We start from the raw sequence: 24189 nt of genomic DNA on the forward strand, positions 1-24189 counted from the left end.
TTTCTCATAGAGCACACTGCCTCTCTCCTATCAGCATTTCTTCCACCAATGTCTTACATTTTGTAAGTGGAATCTGTTGTATTTTCTACATTCCCTTCTTATCCATCCTTTTTGTATATTTGATTTCCCTATAGGTAACAATTTTCATCAATTATTTCATTTAAATATTATCTCCAACCCCAAAGAATCAGTAAGTCAGACAAAACTTAAAATACCAACTTTTACACACCTTAGTAGATACAGCCAGAAAGAATTTCAGCACTCACTTAACACCTGGCTATACAGACAGGGAAGACGGGGCCCAGAGAAGTGATATGCTTGAGGTGGCAGGTTTCCTAGGTAACAGAGTCAGTCTTTAATCTTCCAGTTCAGTACTCTTTGCACTGTACCACCCATGTCACCTCTGTGTGGTCACCCAGGCTGTGGAGCACTGAAGACCAACTTGCTCCACATGGAAACAAAAACTCCGGAACTCCCTCACATCCCAGACACAGCCAACATTGACTTGGCCAGGAGTGAGGGCCCAGAATGTGTTGTCAACAATCCATTTATAGAACTGGATTTGTACTAGAAGACAGACTTGCCTTATATAACTGGTATTTGGTGGAGAGTTTTTGAATGTCACAGGACTCGGTGGTCTTTATAATACTGGTTGTTAAAAAGCTAAGCCCCATGTGAGAGAAGCTGCTGTACCTTTGCTTCAACTTCAGAAGAGAAAAGGCGATGATAAAAAGCTTTAATAGATTGAGTGTGTTTTTATAGGCAACCAATTAGCAGATTAATGAACCAGTTAAGTTTCTTTACTTAAAATCAAAATTCAAGGAAGATGAACCCAAAATGCATCCTCTTTTACTGACCAACATAACTAAGTACAAATGAAGTCAATGGTGTCCCCCATTAGCATGCTGCGTTGTATGTCAATAAAACAACCCCTCCCCCGCCCCGAGCCCTGGCCCCCTGGCAAACGTAGATAAATGATTGTGCACTGCGTCATGATACCATTAGGTGAGAACTTTGGTTCATGCAGTCGGCTGCCACAGAGGTTGCACTCAAAACCCGCAGCCCTGGCACCCAAAGTCAGTCAGCGGTGGCAGCTGGTGGCATCAGCCGTGCTCCTTCCACAACACCAGGTGAATACTGTGGTCAGGCATGCTGGTGGCAAAGACCAAGCCTGAGTCGTTGTGCCCATCCAGCCCATTCAGCCACGACACTTCGCCTGCCAGGAAGCTCGAGCCTCTCTTTGATTTCCTGTACTCTGGCAGCGGCCAGCGGCTAATCAGGCTCTTTGTCCGCAAGTCCATGATATACAGGTAGCGGTTGTCAAACAGCAGAGCAAAGATCTCTCCAAACCCAAGCAAGGCCAAGTTTGCTATCTCAGGAATCTTGATGACCCTACAGAGATGAGAGTTAGGAAACATGAACTAGAAGGCAATTCTGTTTACGCTACTGTAATCTTTCCTGCAGACCTTTAAAACCAATACAAAACTCAAGCAAATTTACAGAGCTAAATAAAAGTTTTTGATGAAAAAGAACGTGAGAAAACATGAGGACAAAAAGCACAGCCTACTTTAAAAAGCAGGGGGATGGAAGAACCCTTCGTAATGGAATGATAGCACAAGCATGTTAGGAGAAAGGAGGTGTCTGATCAACACTTATAAAAGCATAAAGTGCCCGCCCATCCAGGCTGGAAAGGTTCTTACAGAAAATCTCATTTTACCTCTTAGAAGATGTGAAAATTGAAGGTCAGCCAGTGTAAATACTTTAGCTAAGGATTCACAACTACACAGCTACCAGTTAGAATTAGAATGCAAGACTAAACTACCACCAGGTAAGACGATTTACTCATCAAACCCTAGAACACTGGCCTCAGGGATCTCCTGAAGCCAGAAGCCAGACTGAAACCCAAGTGACCACTCTAACCAGCAGGGAGCAAACACATGGGTTCCTATCTAAGAACAGTAGAGCCTGAAAATATTAGAAGTTCCCCAAATAATTCAGAAACATTAATAACAGATCTGTAAGAAGTTGTCAAAGAAAACCAGGGAGTCAGGAGGACAACCTTAGCCTCCTCAGGTTGGCAGTTCCCATCAGTTGGAACACTGATGACAAAGGCACAAAACGGGAAAGACTAACAAACAGCGGCACAAATGGGAAAACCTTTGTCTCTGCTGTCTGCACACCGGTGGCGCAAAAGGCTGACACGCAAAGCTGGTGTCCTCTTTGAAGGCACAAAGAGCTACAAGACAAAGGATATACAAATACTGCTGCTCTGTGACCAAATGTTTGGTCTCCTGAGAGATACCAGGTCAGCCTGTATTTTACCAGGAACACTGCTGACCAGTGTCTGTCCAAGAGGTCAGCTAGGATGGGCAGGACCTGGTAACCAAGACAAGAAGGAACGGCTGAAGACCAGCTGAGGGGGAGGAAAAGAATTGTCAGGGACAAGGGACCCGTATATGATCATCGTCTTTAAACAGTGAAGGATGTGCGGGCGGCCAGACACGACGAGTCCTGGAAGAGGGAACTCGGTTCTCCAAGGGGAGGAGTCACACACAAGCAGACTGCAGTTTGGTACCAGGAAGGGTAGTGGAAGGGAGGAGATTCCGTAGTGAGGAAGACCTGTTCTCACATTCCACTGCCCAACACTGAACTTTTGGCCAAACCAGTTTCTCTTCTTTATTTCCTTGCTTGCTCATTCATCCAGCTGCTCAAGCTAGGAAATATGGCAATCATCCAACTCTCCTCCTTACTCAGACCACATTTTCAATCACTAAGAGCTACTGATTTTACCTCCTAAATTTTCCTCTCATTTACTCATTACTATTTGAATTGCCACAACTCTGATCCAAGACATGGTCTTCTGCCTGCATTACTGCCAACAGTTTTCAAATGGGCTCCCCACATCTACTCTTGGCCCCTTTCAACCAGTAAACCTCATACTGAAGTCTAATTCTATTACCATCCCGTTTAAACTTTTAACCCCTTGGATGGCTCTCTACTGCACTCACATCTCCAGCCACACTGGCCTTTCAGATCCTCAAATGCAGCAGACTCCTTGGGCTCAGTGTACACCACCCCTCACTGCATGCCCAGGCCTGGCACTTAGTTAATGCACATGCCCGTCCTTTAGGATTCAGACTGAGTCTCTTTCTCAAAGAAGCTTTTCTTAGTCCTCCAATTAGCTGGGGTCTCCAAGTACCCTGTACTATGCTGCGCTTAGTCTGGCCATTAAAACAGCTGTGTGTGATTAGGTGTCTAATGTCCATCTGCTCTCCTGCTGGGTAGTAGTTTCCCTGGGTTGGGTTAGTGTTTCTGTGGTCCCAGTGTATCCCATAGTGCCTAGCACACAGGCAAGTGCTCAGTAAGTATCTGCTAATGAACACAGCAAAGGCACAATGAACACCGGCAAACAAAAACTTCTCCAGAGAGACCTGAAGGAAAATGGGAAAAACAGCAAGACAGTCTGGTAAGTGCCACATCACATCACAAGGCAAAGCAGGAAATAACCAGAAACTTAGAAAACTGGGTGGCCAGGGAATAGGACATAAGCCTGGTGAAGATTAACTGACTCCAAAGACAGAAGCACAGTATGTTGCAGAATACACAGGTCTTGACAGGCTCAGAGCCTCTTTTATTGATTACTTTGGAATTGTTAAGAGCCATCCCTGCTGTGCACTCTGGGCTCTTGAACCTAAAACACCCCGCCAGCTGTGCTGGGATAACCTAGCTCAAGAGACTGTGTCATATCTTCGATTTGCTGAGCAATATGCTGTCATCTGTGTTTTGCTTCTTTTCAGTTAACTTCAAAGCATAAGTAGCTCTATCTGGTCCTTGCAACTGAGGCCACAGGATTTGTGCTAAGATTTCAAAAGAGGCTGGTTTGTGTTTGAAGGGAAAAAGCCAAGAGAGAAAATAGCCCCTTTTCAAAGAAAAATCTGAACCTAACATTTCCTAGTAGCAACTTCATGGGTTTACTGCTTAAAGCTAGTGTACCCAAATATCAAAAACATAAAGCATTTTCATTCTGGACTCTGGACTCTCTTTATATGTGATTCTGAGTAAGAAGCATATATGAGGAAGGTAGATGAATGATCAATTGAAAATATTTGGAGACTTTAGGCATTAAAATTATGATACCACTATTCCATCTTGCCTCTGCACCCCTCCCTACTAAATTTTAATTCAAAACAAAACAATCCTAAACTGTAAAAGATCTGTATTTTCCCATGGTGACTACTTGGATTTTTTTTTCTTTTCAAAGTATCAAGTTCTTTCAAAAGTTCCTTCTCTCTGGCTTGCTGGTCCCTTAAGCATTTGCCTGCTGGATGATCCAGCCATGGATAGATGGATGGATGGGTGGATAGACAGACAGATGCATGCTAGACTAGGGTGAGATGTGGGATGTTGGGCAAGGACCATACCCTCTCTGTTTCAATATCCCCATCTATAAAATGAAGAGCTTGGACTAATGTTTTCTAGAATCTGTTTCAGGTTTTTTTCTCAAAGCACAATTATCAATCATTTTCTAGAAATGATCCTGACAGTTCAGAAACAAACTGGTTAGAAATGTAGGTCTGACTCCAAGAAGAGACATAAATGGGGTTGTAACTTTATGAAAACAGAGACAGAGCCTGCCAAACTCCTGCTGGCTAGTATGACCAGATCCCATACAAGTTGACCTCAAACAGTCATGCATAAACACAATGCAGAGAATGTTTGATTTTCTGTACTTCCCCAAGCCAGAGTTTTCCAAACCATGCTATAGACTAATGCTGTGACTTCATAGGTAGTCCTCAAAAAAAAAGGGCTTTGTGAATAGGAAGTGTGAAGATACAGTCAGGGTAAACAAATTCAAACAGGTTTCTTTACATAGAGCGTTCACTAATAAAGATCTGCCAGGTCCTATGCTAGGTCCTTATTACAGGCATTTAATTTAATCTTCACTTCACAGGTGAGGAAATTGAGGAACAGAAAAGTTAAGAAACTTATATGAAATCACACAGCTCATTAGAGATGGCACAGGTCTTAAACCAAGGTTTGTTCATCACCAAAGTGTAAGTTCTCTTAATGACCATAAGTCACTGGCTTCCATCAGGCTCCAATATGCTAACAGATGCCACCAATCTTCAAGAGCGATCTATGGTATGCAGTGAGACAAAATTATTTCTACATGGAACTCTTCTTACTTATTTCTTTGGAGAAGCCCTGCAAGTTGTATTTCTCTCTAAATACCTCCGCCTTTCTACTAGCCAACAGAAGGCCACTTGATCCCTCAATGCAGAAGTTCAACTGACCAGCAAGTAGAGTTTAAAATATTAGAGGAGATCTGAAAGATCTTTCCATCTAAGCCTCGCAATTTTCAGAAAAGCATGTTAAATTCTGAAAGGGGAAGTGACTCAGAGTAAGGGAAGTTATTAGAACTGAGATCTAGCATATAACTTTTTCCAATTACTGCCATTAAAAAAATTTTGTGAGATTTTCAGCATATAACCCTGTTTATAACTGATGTAGTAAACATTTCCCAAAAGCAAGTTACTGACTGGTTTATCCAAATATTTAGTTTTCTCTTTACTAGTAAACTGTACCAAAAACAATAAAGAAATGAACTGGAAGAGATTGTCAAAGGTAAAGGTCCAAAAAAACATTACCTGAGGATATCATAACTGGCAAAGTCCCACTGGTAGAGACCCAGTGCCGAGCTACAGACAATGTATTGGCCATCAAAATGTAGTCTTGGCTGCAGGCAGATACTTCTATCCTCAGAGACAGACAATGTCTTTAAGCACTTGCAGTTGATTTCTCTCCCAATTGGCCAAATCTGCAGATAAAAGAAAATTAGGAAAGATGACAGATCACATCACCACAGAAAAATTTGTCCTTAAACAATGTGGCTTGTGTTTGCCCAAGTCAGATACAAAGTGAAGTAAACTAGAAAGACTACCAGTTTTACAGATGAGAAGCATGGGTTCAAGCTCTAGTTCTGCATATATATGTTCTATAATCTTAGGTAAAAGAATTTCTCTGAACCTCAGTTGCTACAATGATAGTGCCTACTACATGAAATGGTTTAAAAGATCCACTGAGAATGCATATAAGAGCGCTCTATCAAGCTTTTGCAAATTGTTTTTATTATTATACACATAAATATTTATGTTTTCACAGTTTCAAACTAAGAATTGAGGCAGTCAGAGACATGTGTCTTAAGAAAACAAGGCACTGAAAAATTTCCGTGGAATATTTTTTCTTTTGTTTTAAATTGAAGTACAGTTGACATAAAATGTAACATTAATTTCAGGTGTACAACATAGTGATTTGACATTCATATACATTACAAAATGTTCACCAGAAGTGTGATTACCACCTGTTACTACAGAAAGCTCCTATAGTATTGACTATATTCCCCATGCTGTACTTTTCATCCTCACAACTTATTTACTTAATAACTGGAACTTTGTACCACTTAATCCCTTTCACCTATTTTTGTTCCTTCACTTACAAATCAAGGTTACTAGAACATAGAAATAATGAGTAATTCTCTTCTCAATGGGTTTAAGATGGCTTGGACCAACACATTCCTGTCTTCTTTGAAATATCCCCTCTTCGCCACACCATTTTAATTTTCTTGTATTTGCCAGTTTTTCTTTGATGAGGCTAATTAATGGAGGGAAAAAAAGCCTCACCTTGATCTCATATTTGTCCGCACTTAAAAGGATGTAGTCTCCAGGGCTGTGCAAGAGAGACTTGACTTTACACTTCTGCAAAACCACCTAGAAATATAAACCTCCATGTTACAGAAGGATCCTTTCTAATGTTATTCCTATATTGTTTTAAAATTAAAATGGGAAAAAGAACTTGAGTTGATATGTATGTTAGAATAGCTAAGCTGTAACTCTATGGCCAACTTAACTTCTACTAAGAGTTTTATTACAACCATATTCTCTAAATTATCAGCAGGATCTAAAAATGTCTGTAATGTCAGCATTTAATCTTAGCTTTTATCTGGAAGCAAGCATTAGGGCTGATTTTGAAAATTATAAAATGTCACTTAATAGAAAATATGAGGAATAGGTGAGAAAAAAGTCCACAGACATGGAAGTAGACACAATGATCTGTTTTCCTAAGCATGTGCACTGAAAAGAAAAAGCACTGGACTTGGGGGTCAGAATCGCCATCTGCTGACTCTGCAACCTTGAGCACAACAATCTGGCCTCTCTGTTTCTCACTTTCCTCATCTTTAAAATAGGGGTAAGGCACTTATTATTTCATAAAACTACAGTGAAATGAAATAAAACAATGTTAACAGCAATAATAATTGTGGTAGTAATGAATAAAAGCCAACATCCATTAGCATTTGGGATAACCTGTAAATGCTACTTTCTAGTGATTTTTTGTAATACATCAGCACAAAGTGAGAGGGGAAGCCAGGCTCACTCGTTCAGAAGACTGGGTTGCAGAATGAACTGAAATAGACCTACTAAGTGCCAGGCAACCTGCTGGGTACTGTCCTATCATCTCATTTAACATTCGCAGTAAAATTTAGCAGATGAAGAAACTCAGGCCCTGAAGGAAGGACTACTAATCTGAGACATCAGTTAGTATGCTGGCTCCTGGGCCCACTGTTTTTAACACAACACCAAGTTGTTTTATATAAAATTTCCATTTAAATACCCAATGTACCCAATACAGTATTATTTTTTCCCTAATTTGTTTATTGTGGTAAAATACGTACAACATAAAATCATTTTTAAGTGTACAGTTCGGTGGTATTGATGCTCTCATGAACTGCTCTTCTTTAGCTCTATTTCAGAACGACAATCACCCACCCGATCTGAAACCCACTAGTCATCTTCTTTGTTCCCCATGTCAGTAAGTTCAGCTGGCTTTACCTAAAGCCACATCCTCATGCATGCCCTTCTCTTCCTTCATTGCCACTCAAGTCCACACCATGCTTAGATTATTGCAAAAGCCTAACTGGACTCCCTGTATCTACTTGGACCCCATTCTAGTCCATTTTCACTCAACAACTATTTCCTGAAAACATCACAGCATCACACCAGCCCCTTGTTCAGCATTCATCAATTGCTTCCTACTACATTTATGATATCCCAAATCCTTAGTATGGCAAGTAAGGTGGACATGATGGTCACCTCTCCCAACTCCAGCATAACTCCACTGGCCTTCCAGGTCATCCAGTGTTCTCAGTTCTTTCCCACCCCAGAGCCTGTGCATATACTGCACCCTCTGAAACACCCCACTACTCTTTACACAGCTAACTCCTATTTATTCTTCACATTTTGTCCCTTCTCAAAATGCTTTCACTGAAAGAATTAAGATAGGTACCTTCCTAGACACTCCTGTAGAACACTGCACTTCTCTCAGAGCACTTAACACAATTTGTAATTATATATTTATTTGAAATTACTGTTTAATAACTATTTCTCCTCCTAGACTGTTTGTGTCACTCTCTACTATACCCTCAGGCCCTCACAGAATGGCATAGTAAGCTCAAGAGAAGTGTCTCTGCATGGCATTTCCATTATTAACACTGCAGTTGATCCACTTAGTGATATTTTTTTGAAAACTAAACAAACATCATTATATTCTTTTAAAGATCCTGTATGTTTCTCTTTGTCCCACTTCTTGCAATTATTATTTTCTTTTTCAAAATGAAAATTGCTTTTCTTACTGAAAGAGAAATATGCTAAACCTAAAGGGGAAAAAAAACATCCATAATTTTACAATAAATAATCTCATCTTCAACATCTGGGGCATAAACACATTTGGAAACTGGTACCATATCCTACATAGTTGCATGTTAACTTGTTTTATTTGCTCTCTCTACGCATCTCATATGTTGTGGGCATCTTTCCACATCCATAATGATTCACTCATTTAACTACTTACCAAGTATCTTTTATGTGGGGGTCACTGTTATATACCATCATGCTTTGTGGTTACATCTACTCCATCTTATGGCTCATCTACCACTTAAAAGGCAGAGCCTACCATCCTCCACCCGACCCCAACTCCCCCACCCTCATAAAACCTGATGTCAAGGAGATTCCTGTAAATCTTCCTACCTTGGTGACCCATTCCGTGTGCCCAGTGAGCGTGTTCAGGCACGTCCCAGCAGATAAAGCCCATACTTTCACAGTGAAGTCTGCAGAGCCACTCACCAAGATATCCAGTTCATCATTGTAGTCAACGCTAAACACTAGTATATGTAACACACACAAAGTTAAAACATACCTTTCTGAGGGCCTTTATAAGAGTTCAATAATGTTTATTCTCCCTAGCTGCCCAACTGTACAAAACCAGAGGTCCTCTAAGAATGGTGCTAACTCAACCAGTAATTTTATGGTAAAAAATAATCTATTTCAAAATTCTTGTTATTATAGCTTATTAGTCTAAGGATGGAAAGTCCCTGGAATAATACAACCTCTTATACTTATGCTAGCTTCAAAGTGAGAAGCAAAACAGTGCTGAAGATTATGGCGTTTCTTCTCAGGATACTGTGTGATACTACACAAAACTTATCTAGCTTATACAGAGAAAACAGAACATAGGTCATATGTGGCCTACTTGGATTTGCATTATGTATTGCAGGAAACAAAGTATCAAGAATATAATTGCAAAACAATACCCATAATCAAGAAAAGTCAGTATAATGAGGAAAACACAAACAAGGACCTCAAAGGTCAGACTAAACCATTCTCTCAACTGTCCGAATTTCTTCACAGCTGTATCCCCCAGCACCTAAAACTGTGCCTGAGCACAGCAAGTACTCAAATATTTGTTTTTAAATGTCTGCCAAATTCTAAAGGAACATTGGATGTGAAGACATTGGTCTTTTCTTTAAGGAAATCAGTCTAAGTGAGGGGTAAAAGAGGAAGTCCAAAATAAATAAATGTTTACCTCTTGCTAGGGAAACACCAAGGAGAATGACTAACTCTGCCCAGGGGTATCAGGGAGGACTTCAGGGAAGAGGCGATATTGGAGATGGGCCCTGAAGGATGAGTAGAGTTTATCAAGAAAAGAAAGAATACTGCAGGTAGAGTGAACAGCAAAGGCATGGAGTTAGGAAATGCCACAGCAATGTCCAAGGAATAGCAAGGAGGAAATTATTTAGAGCACAGCTGTCAAAGTTGATCAGGTATAAAACCAACTGGAAGCCAATGTACATCCTGACACTGTAGAATAGCAGATTCAATTTACTGTTAAGTTCCATGCTAAGTCACGTATCTTTAAATATTAATTTCTGCAACAAACACATAGTCATAGCAGACTGAAGAAAAATGTGAAGGAAGACAAAGTATGAAAAAAACTGTTTTTAGCAATAAAACTGCTAGGTTCATTTCAAAGAATTACTGAGCAACAGGTATAGTGCAAGGAACTCAGGACCTAAGGGTAAACAAAACAAGCAGGGTCCCAGTCCTTTGGGAGCTTACAGCCTGCAACAGCAATCAGATTCTTATATTTACTTGCATGATGAGTGCTATGATAGTGTTATGAATCCAGTATACAGATTGTTAGGAAACCTACAGCAGAGGGACTCAACCTGCTTTGGGAGCCCAGGAAGGCTGCTCATAAAATGTGCTGCTAAAGAGCTCAGGGACTAAGGCAGCAAGTAAATGGGGAAAGGAAGAAGGGAGCTGTTGCACAGGAGGCTGGAAAATAGTTCAACATGATTTTTGCACAAAGCTCCAAAATGCATTGCAGCAGAGGGAGAAGCTCAGGTCTCAAGGCTATATTCAAATGACCAGTTTTTGCAACTAAGGTTGTTATAAAATTATTAGGAAATATTCAGGTATCTGTTTCTTTCATCTTACTTTTAGGCACTAGCTTGTTTTAATCAACTGTCTACCAAGCTCTAATTTGAAGTAACATGTAGATAACAATCTGTCACTCCAAAGGATTTTCCTACAAATAAAATAGACTGAATTTACAAGTCTAGGACTTACTCAGTTTAGTGGCATGGAATTTGATAAAAGCAAAGGGGACTGACTGTTCAGCAGGATATAAATGAAATAGGAGAGATGAAGAACTGCCCCCCTCCCAGTCTAAGGGTACACAGAGGAGTTTTAAAATGGGCCAAGGAAAAGAAAAATTAGGGGAAAAATTTCAAATAAGAATAACTTGTAAAGGGATAACTGCCATGACTAAGAAAGAGGAGGGATAAAAGACAGGTAAATTAAAAAACAAAACAAAAAAGGGATCACATTCTTGGATCCTGGTTTAAGGAATGAGATTAAAGTAACTGTAGAAACCCTCGTAAAAGAGCAACCCACCCGCCCCTGTGTGCCCCCGGAAGTGCTGGGTCCTGGCTCCGGAACTCCATTCCCAGCAGGCCACAGTGTTGTCAAAGGAGCCTGTCACAAGCTTCTGCTCATCAAACTTCACCGCTGCACAAGTGTGGGTCTGGATGCCATAAATGCACTGCCCTGTGCTCACATCCCACAGTTTTGCAGACAAGTCATCTGACCCTTCAAGAGAAAATAGGGAGGTTATATAAGAAGACAATCACTAAAGAAAAAGAACAAATCTTAAAACCATGGACTATTAAAGAAGAACCTTCCTGGTCCCCTCCTGCAGCGTCCCTACTTTATAGCTGAGAAACCCAAAGTACGGAGACAATAATGCAACTTGTTTGGGGTCACCAAAAACGGTCTTGTGTTAATGGCATGTGGGGCTGAACGCAAACTTTTTGGTTTAGACCTTTTCCCTTAACTTTCCAGGCTACAGAAGAGTGTTACATTAAAGTGTCACTTGGTGCTTCTGCATGTAGAATGTCATAAATCTCTATCATAAGGTCTCTGATTTGAGCTTGAAATGATGGGTATTAGCTATGCCTGCATGTGTATACTTGCATGCCTGTCCATTACCCAACAAATGAAGTATGCTGAATGCGAAAGCTGTCTGCTGGAACATGTTCTACACCTAGGAAAGTCTAAGATAAGCCTCAGATCATGGGTTAACTTCTGTAAAGGCTAAATGCTAATTTCTTGGACCATCTTGAATTGTGTAAAGGAACCTCTAAACAAACCAGGGATAAATTATTCCCAGACATTTGTAACTCAATGGTGAGCTTACAAAGCCTCTGAAGAGTCTGCAGAAAAAAGTAGGTTTTATTTCTGCCTCTGATAATGGTGACAATTCAAGAGTTTGCTCAATTACACTTAAAATCCTAATAATTAACATGTCTTACAATTTACCTTTAGAAAAGTAGTAAGAATCGTCAAAGACATTTTGAGGACACAGTAAACAGTCACTATGACAAGGGCATAATATCCCAGGAAAGCACCAAATGACCAATTTTCAAAAGGGTGAAATCACTAAATAAAGCCAGCCACAATTCTGTCTTTAAGAGTTGGCCAAGAGCCACTGTTTCGGACACTGGAAAAATACCTATCACTTATGAAAGAGGCAGAGAGTAAATTTAAACCAAGTTAGAGCCTGTGAAAATGCACTGACATGAAACTACATGTGTTGTCACCCGACCATTTAGGGACTCAGTTTTCTCTATATAAAATGAGGGATGGGACTCTGGTAGTTCTCAGATACATGAGACATCAGAATCATCTTCATGAAAACCCTCAGTGATTCTACTTTAGAATAGCTAAGGTGGGGGCCAATCATCTTAAAAGCTTGCCAGGTTATTCTAATGCATCAGCAATGTTTTGAGAATCAATTATCTAGAACACTGCTGTCCAATAGAAGTATAATACACACCACATACGTAATTTAAAATGTTCTATTATTCAGTTTAAAATGTAAAAAATATCTACATAACATTTAAATTGTGAAAAATACTATCATTTCAACATGTAATCAACACAAAAAATTTAAAAATTATTAATAAATATTTTATATTCTAAATCTTTGAAATCCAGCGAGAATTTCACATTTCTTCACATCTCAGTTTGGACTAGCCACATCTCAAGTGCTCAAAAGCCACCTGTGGCTAGTGGCTACTATGCTGAAAAGCACAGGTCTAGATAATCTTTAAGCTTGGGCATTTTGTGACTGTTTTTCTAGGGAGTTAAAGGAAGAAAAGTCATTTTAGGTCCTTTCTGAGTGTTCAACTGGGGTTCAGTCATTCCTTTATTCAACCTAGATTTACATAACTTCTGTGTCAGGCAGGGCTTCTGCTCTCACGGTGCGTGGTCTACTTGGAAAGACAAAAATGCTAAACAAGCAGCAATCATTCAGTACAGTAAGTGGTGGCCAGTACAAAAGCCACAGCAAACATGAAGTGGGTAAAAGGAAAAACACCTCACATGAAGACGATTTTGTAATTGTGCATCTACGTGTTCCACAAATATGCCCAGGAGACGGCACAATTGGCTCAACTATACATACTCTCATGTTTTAGGCTGGGCCTTGGCATAGTGCTGTTTAAAGAAGGGATTTCATGGCTAAAAAACTTTCATTGAGTTTTAACTGTTGAACTCTAAAGGATGAAAAATTCCCTTTGCTGCCCCTGCCAGGGGGGGCAGTATATGAAAAGGTCAGCAGAACTTTTTCTAGTAAAAGACCAGATAGTAAACATTTTAGGCTTTTTGAGCCTTAGAGTCTCTGTTAGCATAGTAATTCTCTAGCAGGATTACTCTACTCTGCTAGATGTGGCTCTGAAGTTTGCTGTTTGCAAATCCCTGGTATATACCTATTAAAGTGCCTATTAAGTATCTCTGCATGTTAAATATATGTGAATTGACACTGGGGTCAATTCATAACTATTTGGAACTATTCTAAAAACTGCCTAAGAATTATTTACAATGCTTGTCAAAATTCACTGTGTAAAACACAAACATTGATAATAAAAGCAGTTCAGGATGACTGGGAAATAGTGGCAAGATTAGGTTGGAGGACTGGTTCAGGAGGATGTTAAACTACGACTTTATTTGCATTTCTGAAAGATACCTATGGTTGCATCATGGAGAATGGTTTGAAGGAGGGCAAAACTGGAGGCAGGAAAGGTAGTTAAAAACTAGGAGAGAAGAAAGACAAAATATGGTATACACATAAAACAATATTCTTCAGCTTTAAAAAGGAAGACAATTCTGACATATGCTACAATATGGATGAACCCTGAAGATATTAAGGAAGTGAAGTCAATCAGTCATGAAAAGACAAATGCTGTATGATTCCACCCATATTAGGTGCCTCAAGTTAGTCAAGTTTATGGAGACAGAAAATAGAATGATGGTTACCAGAGGCTAGGGGGAGAAGGGAATAGGGATAAGTGTTCAACTAATGAGTACAGTTTTAGTTTGGTGAGATGCAAAAGGCTCCGCAGATGGAAGGTGGTGATGGCTGTACAATGTGTATGTACTTAATGGCACTGAACTGTACATTTAAATAGGGTTAAAATGATAAATCTTGTGTATATTTTTACCACAGTTTTATTTAAAAGGGATGGGAATTATCCAAACGAATTATTTAAACTAGTTTTCATAGAAAAATATTGGGTCTTCAGTTTTACACCCTAAAGAAACTGGAAAAGAATCAGGTAGAGTTCCATTTTATAGTGGTGCAAGTCTACTTTTAACTGCTGAGCCTTTAAGAGCTATTATTTTCTGCTCCTTTTTGGCTTTATGTCAACCTGCACCCTATGGACTCCCATCTGCAGCCTGAACTTGCCCTGCATCTACATGTTTTCAAGTTCATCTTATGATGAAGCCTAGAGACAAAAGGGGACTAAATAAATGTAGACTAACTTTCATTATATGAAAGGAAAAAGAAGCCCTTTCAATTTGTAAGACTGGATGAAAACAATACTTCCGATATAAAAAATGACAGGGATGAGTGCAACAAAGGTAAGCAGAAAATGAACTGCAACCCAATTGAAATCAAGTAAACTATTGTGTCAAGCTATGTTTAAATATTTAACTGGTAGAATCAAATCCAGCTCTCAAATGCCTCTCTGAGACATCTGACTGTCGACCAACTGAATAAACAGTCCTGAGTGCCTCTTTAAGAAAGGTAATGTTCATTCTCCTTCTTGAAACTCTTCATCGTTCTGTTTCTTTACTGCTCCCCTTTCTCTAAGTGCACTCTTCAAGGATCCATCCTAGCTAGGCTCTACTCTTTCCTCTCTCTATCTCCTTTTAAAGTTTCACTGTTACAGCCATAGCTGTGATGTGACTAACTCCTAAACCTTTCTCTGAGCACTCCCCAAAGCTCTGACCCCGAACGTCCAGTTATTTACGGGAATCTCCACTTACACAACCAGCTGAATTAAGTTCATCCCAACATGAACTCCATCTCTCCTCTTGGATTTATTCCTTCATTTTTTATTCTTATTAGTAGTACTGCTATCTTCCCAGGCATACACATAGCTAGAACCCTCAGCCATTTTTGAAACTTCCCTTTTCCCTGCTACATACACAATCCATTGTCAAATTTTGTAAATTCAGTTCAGAGGCTGCTCTTTCATCCAATTGCTCCTTTTAAAAATCTCTAGTCTTATTATCCTAAAACTAGACTTACTCCCCCTTATCTAAAATGCAACAGGCTAACACTTTAATTTGGAAGCTCTAGCTTTGTCTATGTCAGAAGGCCTTAGTAGAAATAACACCACCTCCTAAGGGAATATTTTAGAAATTTGTAGGGGTGTTTTCAATTGTCACAATGCCTGGTGGGGGAGAGCATTACTGGCATCTACTGGGCAGAGGCCAGGAATGTTAGACATCCTGCGATGTTTGCGACAGTGCACAAAAAGAACTGCCTTGTATTCTGCATGGCAATCCATAAAGTTCTGCCGGATATTCATAACTGAAAAGCTTGTTCTTAGTTATCTTAGCCTAGAATCTATTTTATAAGGCTTATTTGCAGTTTATTCTGAATTTCCTGTAAATGTAACTACCAAGTAACTTGAGGAAAGATGTACTGTGCTTTCTTGGGAACTTTGCTAAAAGTTTTTCACCATTTGACTATAGAGCACATCTCTGATGTTATTTGCAGCACAAATACAAAATTCTGCATTTATAGCTGTCATGTACACAATGACAGTACATATAGGGGTAAACATCTGATTACATTACTGTCTTCTACTACAGCTGAGCTTGAGCACTATATATTTAATGTGCATTATTTTAAATTAAATTAAATGTGCATAAATTTAAATTACAGTCCTCGTATTTTCTCATCTGGATCAGAGTTCAGACATATTGATTTTTAAAAATATCTATACGTATAGGCAAGTTATTTCTATGAATTTTACTCAAGATAAGAGAATTTAGTGAATTATGCTTTTTTAAAACAAGGACCTGGATCTGACAGAAATAAGAAATACTGATCTACTTCAAGCAGGAAGCTCTGATCCCAGCCCCTTTTCTGCTCAGAAATCTTTCATAGTTTTTTCTTACTGCTTATAGAAAAACATCCAAACTCACGTTCCCAGCATTCAAGGCTTTCACAACAAAACCGAAGCCTATTTCTTCAGTTTATACTCTCAAGAGTTTCTTAGAGTTCCTACTTAAATCCCAAGAGTTCAGCTAAAATGAATTTTCTTTATTTTCTTCCTATATGCTTCATGCTTAGCCCTTTCTTTCCTACCTTTGCTAATGCTGATCTTCCCATTGGAAAGCCCTTACTCTCATTTCTCTAAAATCTATCCATTCTTTAGGACTCAACATAAACACTACTCAATTTTACCAAATGGAAGAAATCACTCCTTCCCCTGAGCAACTACATGATCTTTTTTTTCTCTTATAATTCAACTATATCATTTGGTCATATGTCTATTATAGCTCTTGCTGTTCTTATTATTAGCCAGAGATCACAATTTGGTAGTCTGCAGGGTGAATATGACCAACCACAATATTTTTAAATTTGGGTGATAATTAAAAATCACTACTTAAAAACCAGGACACTTTACAAAATTTAGATTTGGGAATTCTCATAAGAAGTCAGATGTGACAACTCGGGGCCTGAGTCCCACATGGCAATAATTCACTACAGTAGAGCTGCAGCTACGCTCGCTCTCTCTAGAAGGGCAAGTGTTCTCTGATTAGCCGAAGTCCAGATGAAGACTTTTATTTTTAGTTTGTCAGGTTGGCAGGTTACCTTCAGTGTGTATGTCTTCTGAGCAAAGAACTGCTCTAATTCGTCTGTGTGTGCCCTCACATTGTTTTTCTCATCGTAGACATTTTATAAGTAAGCACAACAGGTAGAAGGATAACTACCTCATTCAATCTATACCATGCTGATTGTTAGCATTAGCCACCAATTCGTTTGGCAATACTATTTTACTGCTTATTCAAGAGACTAATCTGAGGGTCGCTGCAAGCTTACTGCCAAATTCAGAATTTCCTAATTCAACTATAGTGAAAATACAAGCACTTAAGTAACAAGATGACAAAAACACACTTAAAATTCTATAACAAATACTTCTCTCGCTAGTTAACAGTCCCAGGGATGCTGCTGTTAGAAAAATCAAACTAATGCTTTGGATCATTTTCAACAGCGCATGATTTTCAATATGCAAACCTGATCAATTTCATCAGAATTAAAAATAACATAACATACAGGCCTACCTAGAGAATTATCTTAAAATACAGGGTTGGGCCCACACTTATTATAGATACTAACTTATCCAAGTAATTAAAAAATTCACTGAATGTGTCCTATTCACTTCTGCTCCAAATAACTGAGGTTTTATTGCATCTCAAAAGGAAAGTTTTATGAGAAATTTTTTAAAAAGCTAGAGCCAGTTCTGAAAATGAGTCAACTGCCAGTATTCACCTAAGTGCAAATGAACACCAAGCTCAAAGGCAATACCGTATCTTTAAAAAATACTTGCCATTGATCATGAGGCAAAAAGGACATGGACTAGATAACCACAACTAGGAAAGTACATTAAAGTATAGAAGAACAGATGCCACTGCTCCAAAAAATCAGGCTCATAGTACAGGAAAAATAATGGAAGCATGGAGTAACTTCAGGATGACAAAACAATGAAATGCCTTGAATTTAATATTTATTTTTTAAAACTGGTAAAGTTATCTAGCATTTCAGAGAATATATCACCAAATGAGAATATGTAAATCCTCACTAAATAAAGAAATGCAATTTTAAAACAATCTTGAGTAATCATACATCTCTTTAATATTAAGAACAGTAAAAATCAGTCTGGAAGGACTCTGAAGAAGAAGCAGGTTACTTAAGACTTTGCTGTGGGCATGGTATCAGTTCAGTTCATCTGGAAAGGACCCTCAAAGGAGCTATAAAATCATGGATATTTCTGGATCTGGTGATTCTGCTTTGAAGCCTCTTCCCCCCACCCCCCAAAAAAACAAGCAAACAAAATTAGAAACAACCTGATAATGCACTAATATATGGAAATGGCTAAATAATGATATATTTACCCAAAGGCACAGTATATATACTATTAAAAATGCCAAGTATATAGTTCAGTTAATATTCAAATGTTTATAGAAATTATCTTGGATGAAGAAAGAATACTGAGTATCCCTATATATTATATACAGTGGAAGTGAGTAAGCACTGGGATCCCTGATAAGGGCCTCCAGCCATTCTAAACATTGCCTAAGTATCATTTGCAATGTCAAAATGTACTGCCTAAAATGTGGACACTATAATAATCATATGTAGAAACACATGCCCACTATAATTGGAAGATACACAAAATTCTAAATTTTAATGATTATTTTGTTACATAAAGTTACTTGCCAGTTTAAAAATATCCAACTGTCTTTATCCCCATGCCCAAACTCTTAACCTCTTAACTTCTAATTCTTCTCAGAACCACAGGATTTTGTTTAATTAAGGGATCACTGATATACATCTTATGAAGGTTTCACACGAGCAACATTGTGGTTTCAACATTCACCCATATTATCAGGTCCCCTCCCACCCATTGTACACATTGTCTGTTGGCGTAGTAAGATGCTACATAGTCATTACTTGTCTTCCCCATGCTGTACTGCCTTCCCCCGTGACCTACCTATATTGCAGAACCACAGGATTTTAAAGCAAGAAAGAAATCCCTCCTTCCCCATATTTTATAGACATGGAAAACAATCACAAAGAGGTTAAGTAATTCTTCCATGATGATCTAACTACTTGCAAGGACTAGACACTAACTCTTATACTGGGTTCTTCCAGAAAATCAATGCTAAAAGAGAAAAAGTTAACACAAAGGACTCTCCATGAAAGAAAAAAAAAATGATAATAATAATTAAGGCTTTCTGATTCACATAATGTATGAAAGAATGTCTTGGGCTTCTTTCTCATAAAATTTTATAAAAATGACCATTCTCCCCGGAAGAAAGTGGATAAAGGGGAAAAACCACTCAGGGATGGGTGGTGGGGAAATACCATCATTGATCTCTCATATAATTAATACTCGCCATTCTCAAGTAAGATTAAACCCTATGAAATGCAAAACAAAACAAAACAGTTCCAGTCCCTTACCTGTACAGAGAAGTCCATCTTTGTAGTAAAGTGCATACACTCTGGCACTGTGTCCAATTAACGATGAGGTCTCAAAGGCTTCATGGTCCTCCAGTTGCTTCATCCTCAAAATAGCCTTCAAATAAACCTTCTTCCAGTGCAAAGCGTCCTGAACAGAGTCATCTATCTGCCAGCCCAAATTTTTACAAGCAGTCTGCCACACCTCTGTACAGGCACTTATCACCTTATTCCACTGTTTAGAGACGAGGCAGCATGTGAATAAAGTCTGAGGATCGAGCCATTTTAACAAATAAAAACTGAGCTCCAGGGGAAGGAGTTTGAGGAAGTCCCGCTTGAGGAGAGTCTCCAGGTTATTGGAGAGATGCCTGAGCTGGACTGCCCCACTCAGACTAATCAGGTGATCCAGAGTTTCATTTTTCTGCAAGTCCGTCAGAGAAAGAAATGTAACAGAAATGTTATCAAGCCATGTCTCAAAGTCCTTTCTCTCCATAAGGTTATGGAAAAATTTACCTGTGGCACATCAAAATATTGTATTAGTTCTGCTCAAAAAGACCATTCAAGCAAGACTGCTAATAAATGAAGTATTAAAAATTAGTGTAAAAAACTTGGCATTACAACTTTATGCTTGGTTATTTATTACATTACAGTTTTACAGTTAATACACTATACTCATCAGAAAATTTTTCATGCACATGAAAGAAAATATATTTGAGAAAATATACTTTAACAAATCGTAGTCTCTGAAGCATAACAAAATGTTGCTGTGTGTGACTTGTTCTTTTTGAAATCTAGCACATGCTACATGCATCTTCATGGTAGATTTACAAAGTATTCATTCATTATGAAAGAGTGTATTCTATAGATTAACGTCACCTCCCCTACCCCCATCACAACCATCATAACAAAAAGTCCTTAACACTCTATTTAGGCATTAAAAATCACAAAAGTATTAACTAGGATTTGACAACAAGAAAGCAAGTCTCCTGAGCAGTAACATGATACATTAATTATCATGCTAGGCACAACCTGACCTGGCACCAAAATCACAGAACTGACTATTGGCTTTTGCAACAGATGTTCAGGCAAAAAAGGGATGGGTAAGAAAAATAAGCAGATGTAGTAAGTTATGTGGCTCAGGTATTTTAGTTCTTCTACTTCCTTTATGGCACTGCCCGTTAGAACATGAAGTACCAAAGGCCTTATCTGGCCTCACACAATTTGTTTTCATAAGTCTCATATGAGCTGGTGACAACTCTTAACCATGTACCCCAGAGAGCCATGAGGGTTCTGGAAGCCTGCACAAACAAATCAAATTAGTTATCCCGATGCTGACAAGACACCAAAAAACAGGTGTCATCATCTCCACTTTACAGATGAGGAAGTTGCAGGTCAGAGAAGGTAAGTGATTTGCCTATAGTCCAATCATATCACCAGCTATCTAACAGTTTTGGTTTTGAAAGTGACTGGACTTTAAAATACTATTCTTAAAGCCTGAGTTTGGGCTAGGTAGGATTTATTAATGTTAGGATTTACTTGTCTGCCAAAAAATAATCAGTTCACCAAAAGTTTCATCAACTTAACACAAGATAACAAGCTTCCTCCTTTCTTTGAATCCAAACTACCTTATATCTGTAACATTTCTGGAAAATTTTTGCTTAAAAAAAAAATCACTCACAGCAAGATTAAACAATCCTTTTCTGTGGACATTCACACAATGTCATAACAGCTCATTAATTAATACCAGCTAATTAAAACATACACCAAAACCGTAGAAAGGCTTACATTTATGTAATCTGTATTATTATTTAAATGGCTACAAGGTCAATTTATAATACCCATGAAAACATTAGCAGGTTCCCTATCAACTTGAGGCTATAATTTCCCACTAGGTGCATTTTTCTCTCCATTCTACTTATGCTCCATGCTGTCTTACCCTTTTCATTCATAAATAACTAAAAGACATCTATAGCATGCCAAATTAATGTGCTCACAACACCATAGAGGATTAGGGGACAAGCTTTCCAATAAGCACCTTTAAAAAAACCCAGTCGTTCCTGAGATTTATATGATCTTCTAACTTCTAACAGAAAAATTTTTTTCCCAACTCTTGTACTAGAGATTGCCCTTTAAGCTCCTGAACCCCATATGGGAGGCTGTTTACAAGTTCTTCATCTCTGATTGTCATGATCAAGGCATCTTTTTAAAATAAAGCAGGCCCTTCTAGCTCTGCAGAATGCACTATTAAAAAACACCAGTTTTTACTTTTCTGGAAAAAAAAAGTCAACTCACTTTGGAGGGGATTTTGTTAATGTCACAGGTCTAAAGTGAACTCTTTTAGAGTATCCCTGGGAATATTATGTACTGGCAGCATAATGCTCCAAAGGGAAAACTTTAGGAAGCAGGACTTCAATTCAACATTAAGGAGGAGCTTTTAAATCATCAGACCTTCCCAATAAGGGAACAGCCGCCTCCACAGCGGTAAGCTTCCATGACTGGGAGCAGCCAAGGACAGCTAGATAGAGAGGCAGAATGAGCTAAATGAAATGCTTTCGAGTCAAATTCTTTACTGATTCAGCCACTTCCCATGTGATCATGGGCATTTCAACTAACTGCTAAGCTTCACTTTTGCCATCTGGAAAACGGAAGCTATCACTCACCTACTAAGAATCAGAAATATAGCAGGGACATGATTCACACAGAGACCAGTCTAGGGTAACTCAACGGTACTTCTTGTTAAGTTTTATTTCTATGAATACCCGGGAGGAAAGCTTTTGGTGTCCCTGAAACTGGAACGTACATGAGCACTAATACCCCTTTCAACCATATGATTTTATCACAAAGTTTCTCTTAAAAATGAATTAAAACAATATGGGAGAAAAACCCAAGAGCTCAAACTTACTGAGAGTTTAATTTTATAATTAAGGAGAGTTACTGACTTGACGCTCCACTTTACCACTAAGTGCATTTTTCTCTCCACACTCCAAGCTGTCTTCCCCTTTTACCCCCTCTTCAGACTAAACATTAAACTTGCCCTTCTGCTCTCAACATTAACAAAGCTCTGAAATGGGTGGTGTGATGAGAAGACTCCTAAATTGGGAGATGGGAAACCTCGGTTTGGTCTCTGGTTCTGTTATTAACCCTTTAAGTTTCCTTAGGCAACTCTCACATTTTGTATTGGGGTAAAAACAAAGGTACTACTCATTGACATTACCTCATCTGATTTTCACAACCTCACAAAGGTATCAGTACTAGTGCTCTTAACTAATAAATGAGAAATTTATGTCCCAAGAAGTGGAGTGACTTTCCCAGGGTCCCACAGCAAGTAGCAGGCTAAAATCGTGCCCAGCCTCCACCCTTCCAAAACAGAACTAAACCTATACCTCTAGGTCTCACTAGAGGTACGACATTTTGGATGGAACATCATGAATGCATATTCCTCTCTTCCACCAGGACCTGTCCTAGTCAAGAGTGAAAGCAAGACATTTGTTGTTAGGGAGGAGGCTTCACCTTCCGTCTCTTTTCTTTTCAAGCATAATCAGCAGCACTTAGAATACAGAGGCTTTGAAAATATTATTTCTAAGTTTATATGTGTGTTATATATACACATTTATATACATGTACGTATATATATATAAAGATGTATATGCACAAAACATCTTTTGAATTGGTTACCTCCAAAGAAAACTGGAGAGCAGAGGAACAGGTGAGGGACCCCTTCCTGAATTTAAAACCACGTGAATATACTATTTAAAAGCCCCCTTTAGCTCTAAGAGAAATAAAAACAGCTTTGAAAGAATACAAATAGTATTTATGAAATATGGGCTCTGCAACTCCACTTGTTGCTGGGTGACCCTAGGCAAATCACTTTATCTATCTCAAGTCCAGTGTCCTCACTTGCAAAGCATCACCACCAACAGCATTCCCTACTAGGGTTTCTGTGAGGATGAAAGAGGAAAATGCATGTAAAGCGTTTAGCCCGGTACCCAAAACACTGTAAGCCTACAAGAAATGCCAGGTACCAATTTTTTGGCATTAACATTGTTATCTTTATTTCAAGCAGCAACCCACATACACACCTGTGTCCATGGTATACCCACAACTATGGCGCAGTCCCTCACATTAATACAGCGCTTTGTACTTCATAAATCACCTCTCCACACTTCATTATCTTTCAAACTCATCGCAGCCTTGGAACATCATTAACTCATTTCGCAGCTAAGGAAACTGAAGGACTAAAAAACAGTAACTCCGAGGCTCAATTTTCCCATCTCTAAAATCAACTCCAGGTCCCTTCAACCCGTTCGTCGCTCCCAAGTCCCCCGTTCCCGGAGCCGCGTTCCGCGCGGCACTGACCTGAGCGAGCGCCCCGGAGCCCGGGACCTCGCGCCGGGCTCACACCAACTAGGCGCGCTCGGGCCGCCAGAGCCTCGCAGCGGCCGGGTCCGCCCCGCAGCCATGGCGCCTGCAGGGAGAGAAAGACAAACGGCCAGAGGGACGGCGGGTCAGCAGAGGCGCGGGCACCGTTAAACCCCCTTCCCAGACCGTCCCCTCCTCCTACACAGACCCGGACCAGCGGCCGCCGCTCGGGGTCTGCAACCTCACAGGGGAGCGGCTTCCGGTGCTGTTACGTCATCTCCGCGCGTCCCTCCGCCCGCGGCGCCCGGCGGATGCGACTGCACTTCCGGCCCCCTCCTCTAGCGGGAAAACGGCAGGGCCGGGAAGAGCGGGGAGGCAGGCGGGGCGTGCTCTGTA

The 24189-nt window shown here is 39.4% G+C and overlaps 1 protein-coding gene across 4 annotated transcripts; it reads right to left on the minus strand.

Moving 5' to 3' along the window:
* FBXW2 (F-box and WD repeat domain containing 2) lies at positions 1-24115 on the minus strand. 4 transcript variants are annotated; one of them, XM_036915494.2, is made up of 8 exons: positions 24002-24115; positions 23791-23899; positions 19438-19855; positions 11289-11483; positions 9081-9214; positions 6681-6767; positions 5649-5818; positions 1-1392 (listed from the first exon to the last, which is right to left on the minus strand). In XM_036915494.2, the coding sequence occupies exons 3-8, from the start codon at positions 19538-19540 to the stop codon at positions 1104-1106; spliced, it is 978 nt and encodes a 325-aa protein (XP_036771389.2). In that variant the 5' UTR covers positions 19541-19855; positions 23791-23899; positions 24002-24115; the 3' UTR covers positions 1-1103. The 4 variants fall into 4 exon arrangements, with proteins under 4 accessions (XP_036771389.2, XP_036771386.2, XP_036771385.2 ...); XM_036915491.2 differs by having other exon boundaries at positions 19438-19947; XM_036915490.2 differs by lacking the exons at positions 23791-23899; positions 24002-24115 and adding an exon at positions 23514-23768 and having other exon boundaries at positions 19438-19947.
* Between the last annotated feature and the right edge of the window lie 74 nt (positions 24116-24189).

Source organism: Manis pentadactyla, chromosome 3 (assembly GCF_030020395.1).
Source record: "Manis pentadactyla isolate mManPen7 chromosome 3, mManPen7.hap1, whole genome shotgun sequence".
Lineage (NCBI taxonomy): Eukaryota > Metazoa > Chordata > Mammalia > Pholidota > Manidae > Manis > Manis pentadactyla.

What these genes read in the sequence shown, in the direction of transcription:
- FBXW2 (XM_036915490.2), bottom strand. An exon ending in CCGGGGGCACACAGGGGCGG is followed by an intron (nt 9,215 to 11,288) that starts GTGGGTTGCTCT and finishes TACATATACTAG; the next exon opens with TGTTTAGCGTTGACTACAAT. An exon ending in CGGACAAATATGAGATCAAG is followed by an intron (nt 5,819 to 6,680) that starts GTGAGGCTTTTT and finishes TTTTATCTGCAG; the next exon opens with ATTTGGCCAATTGGGAGAGA.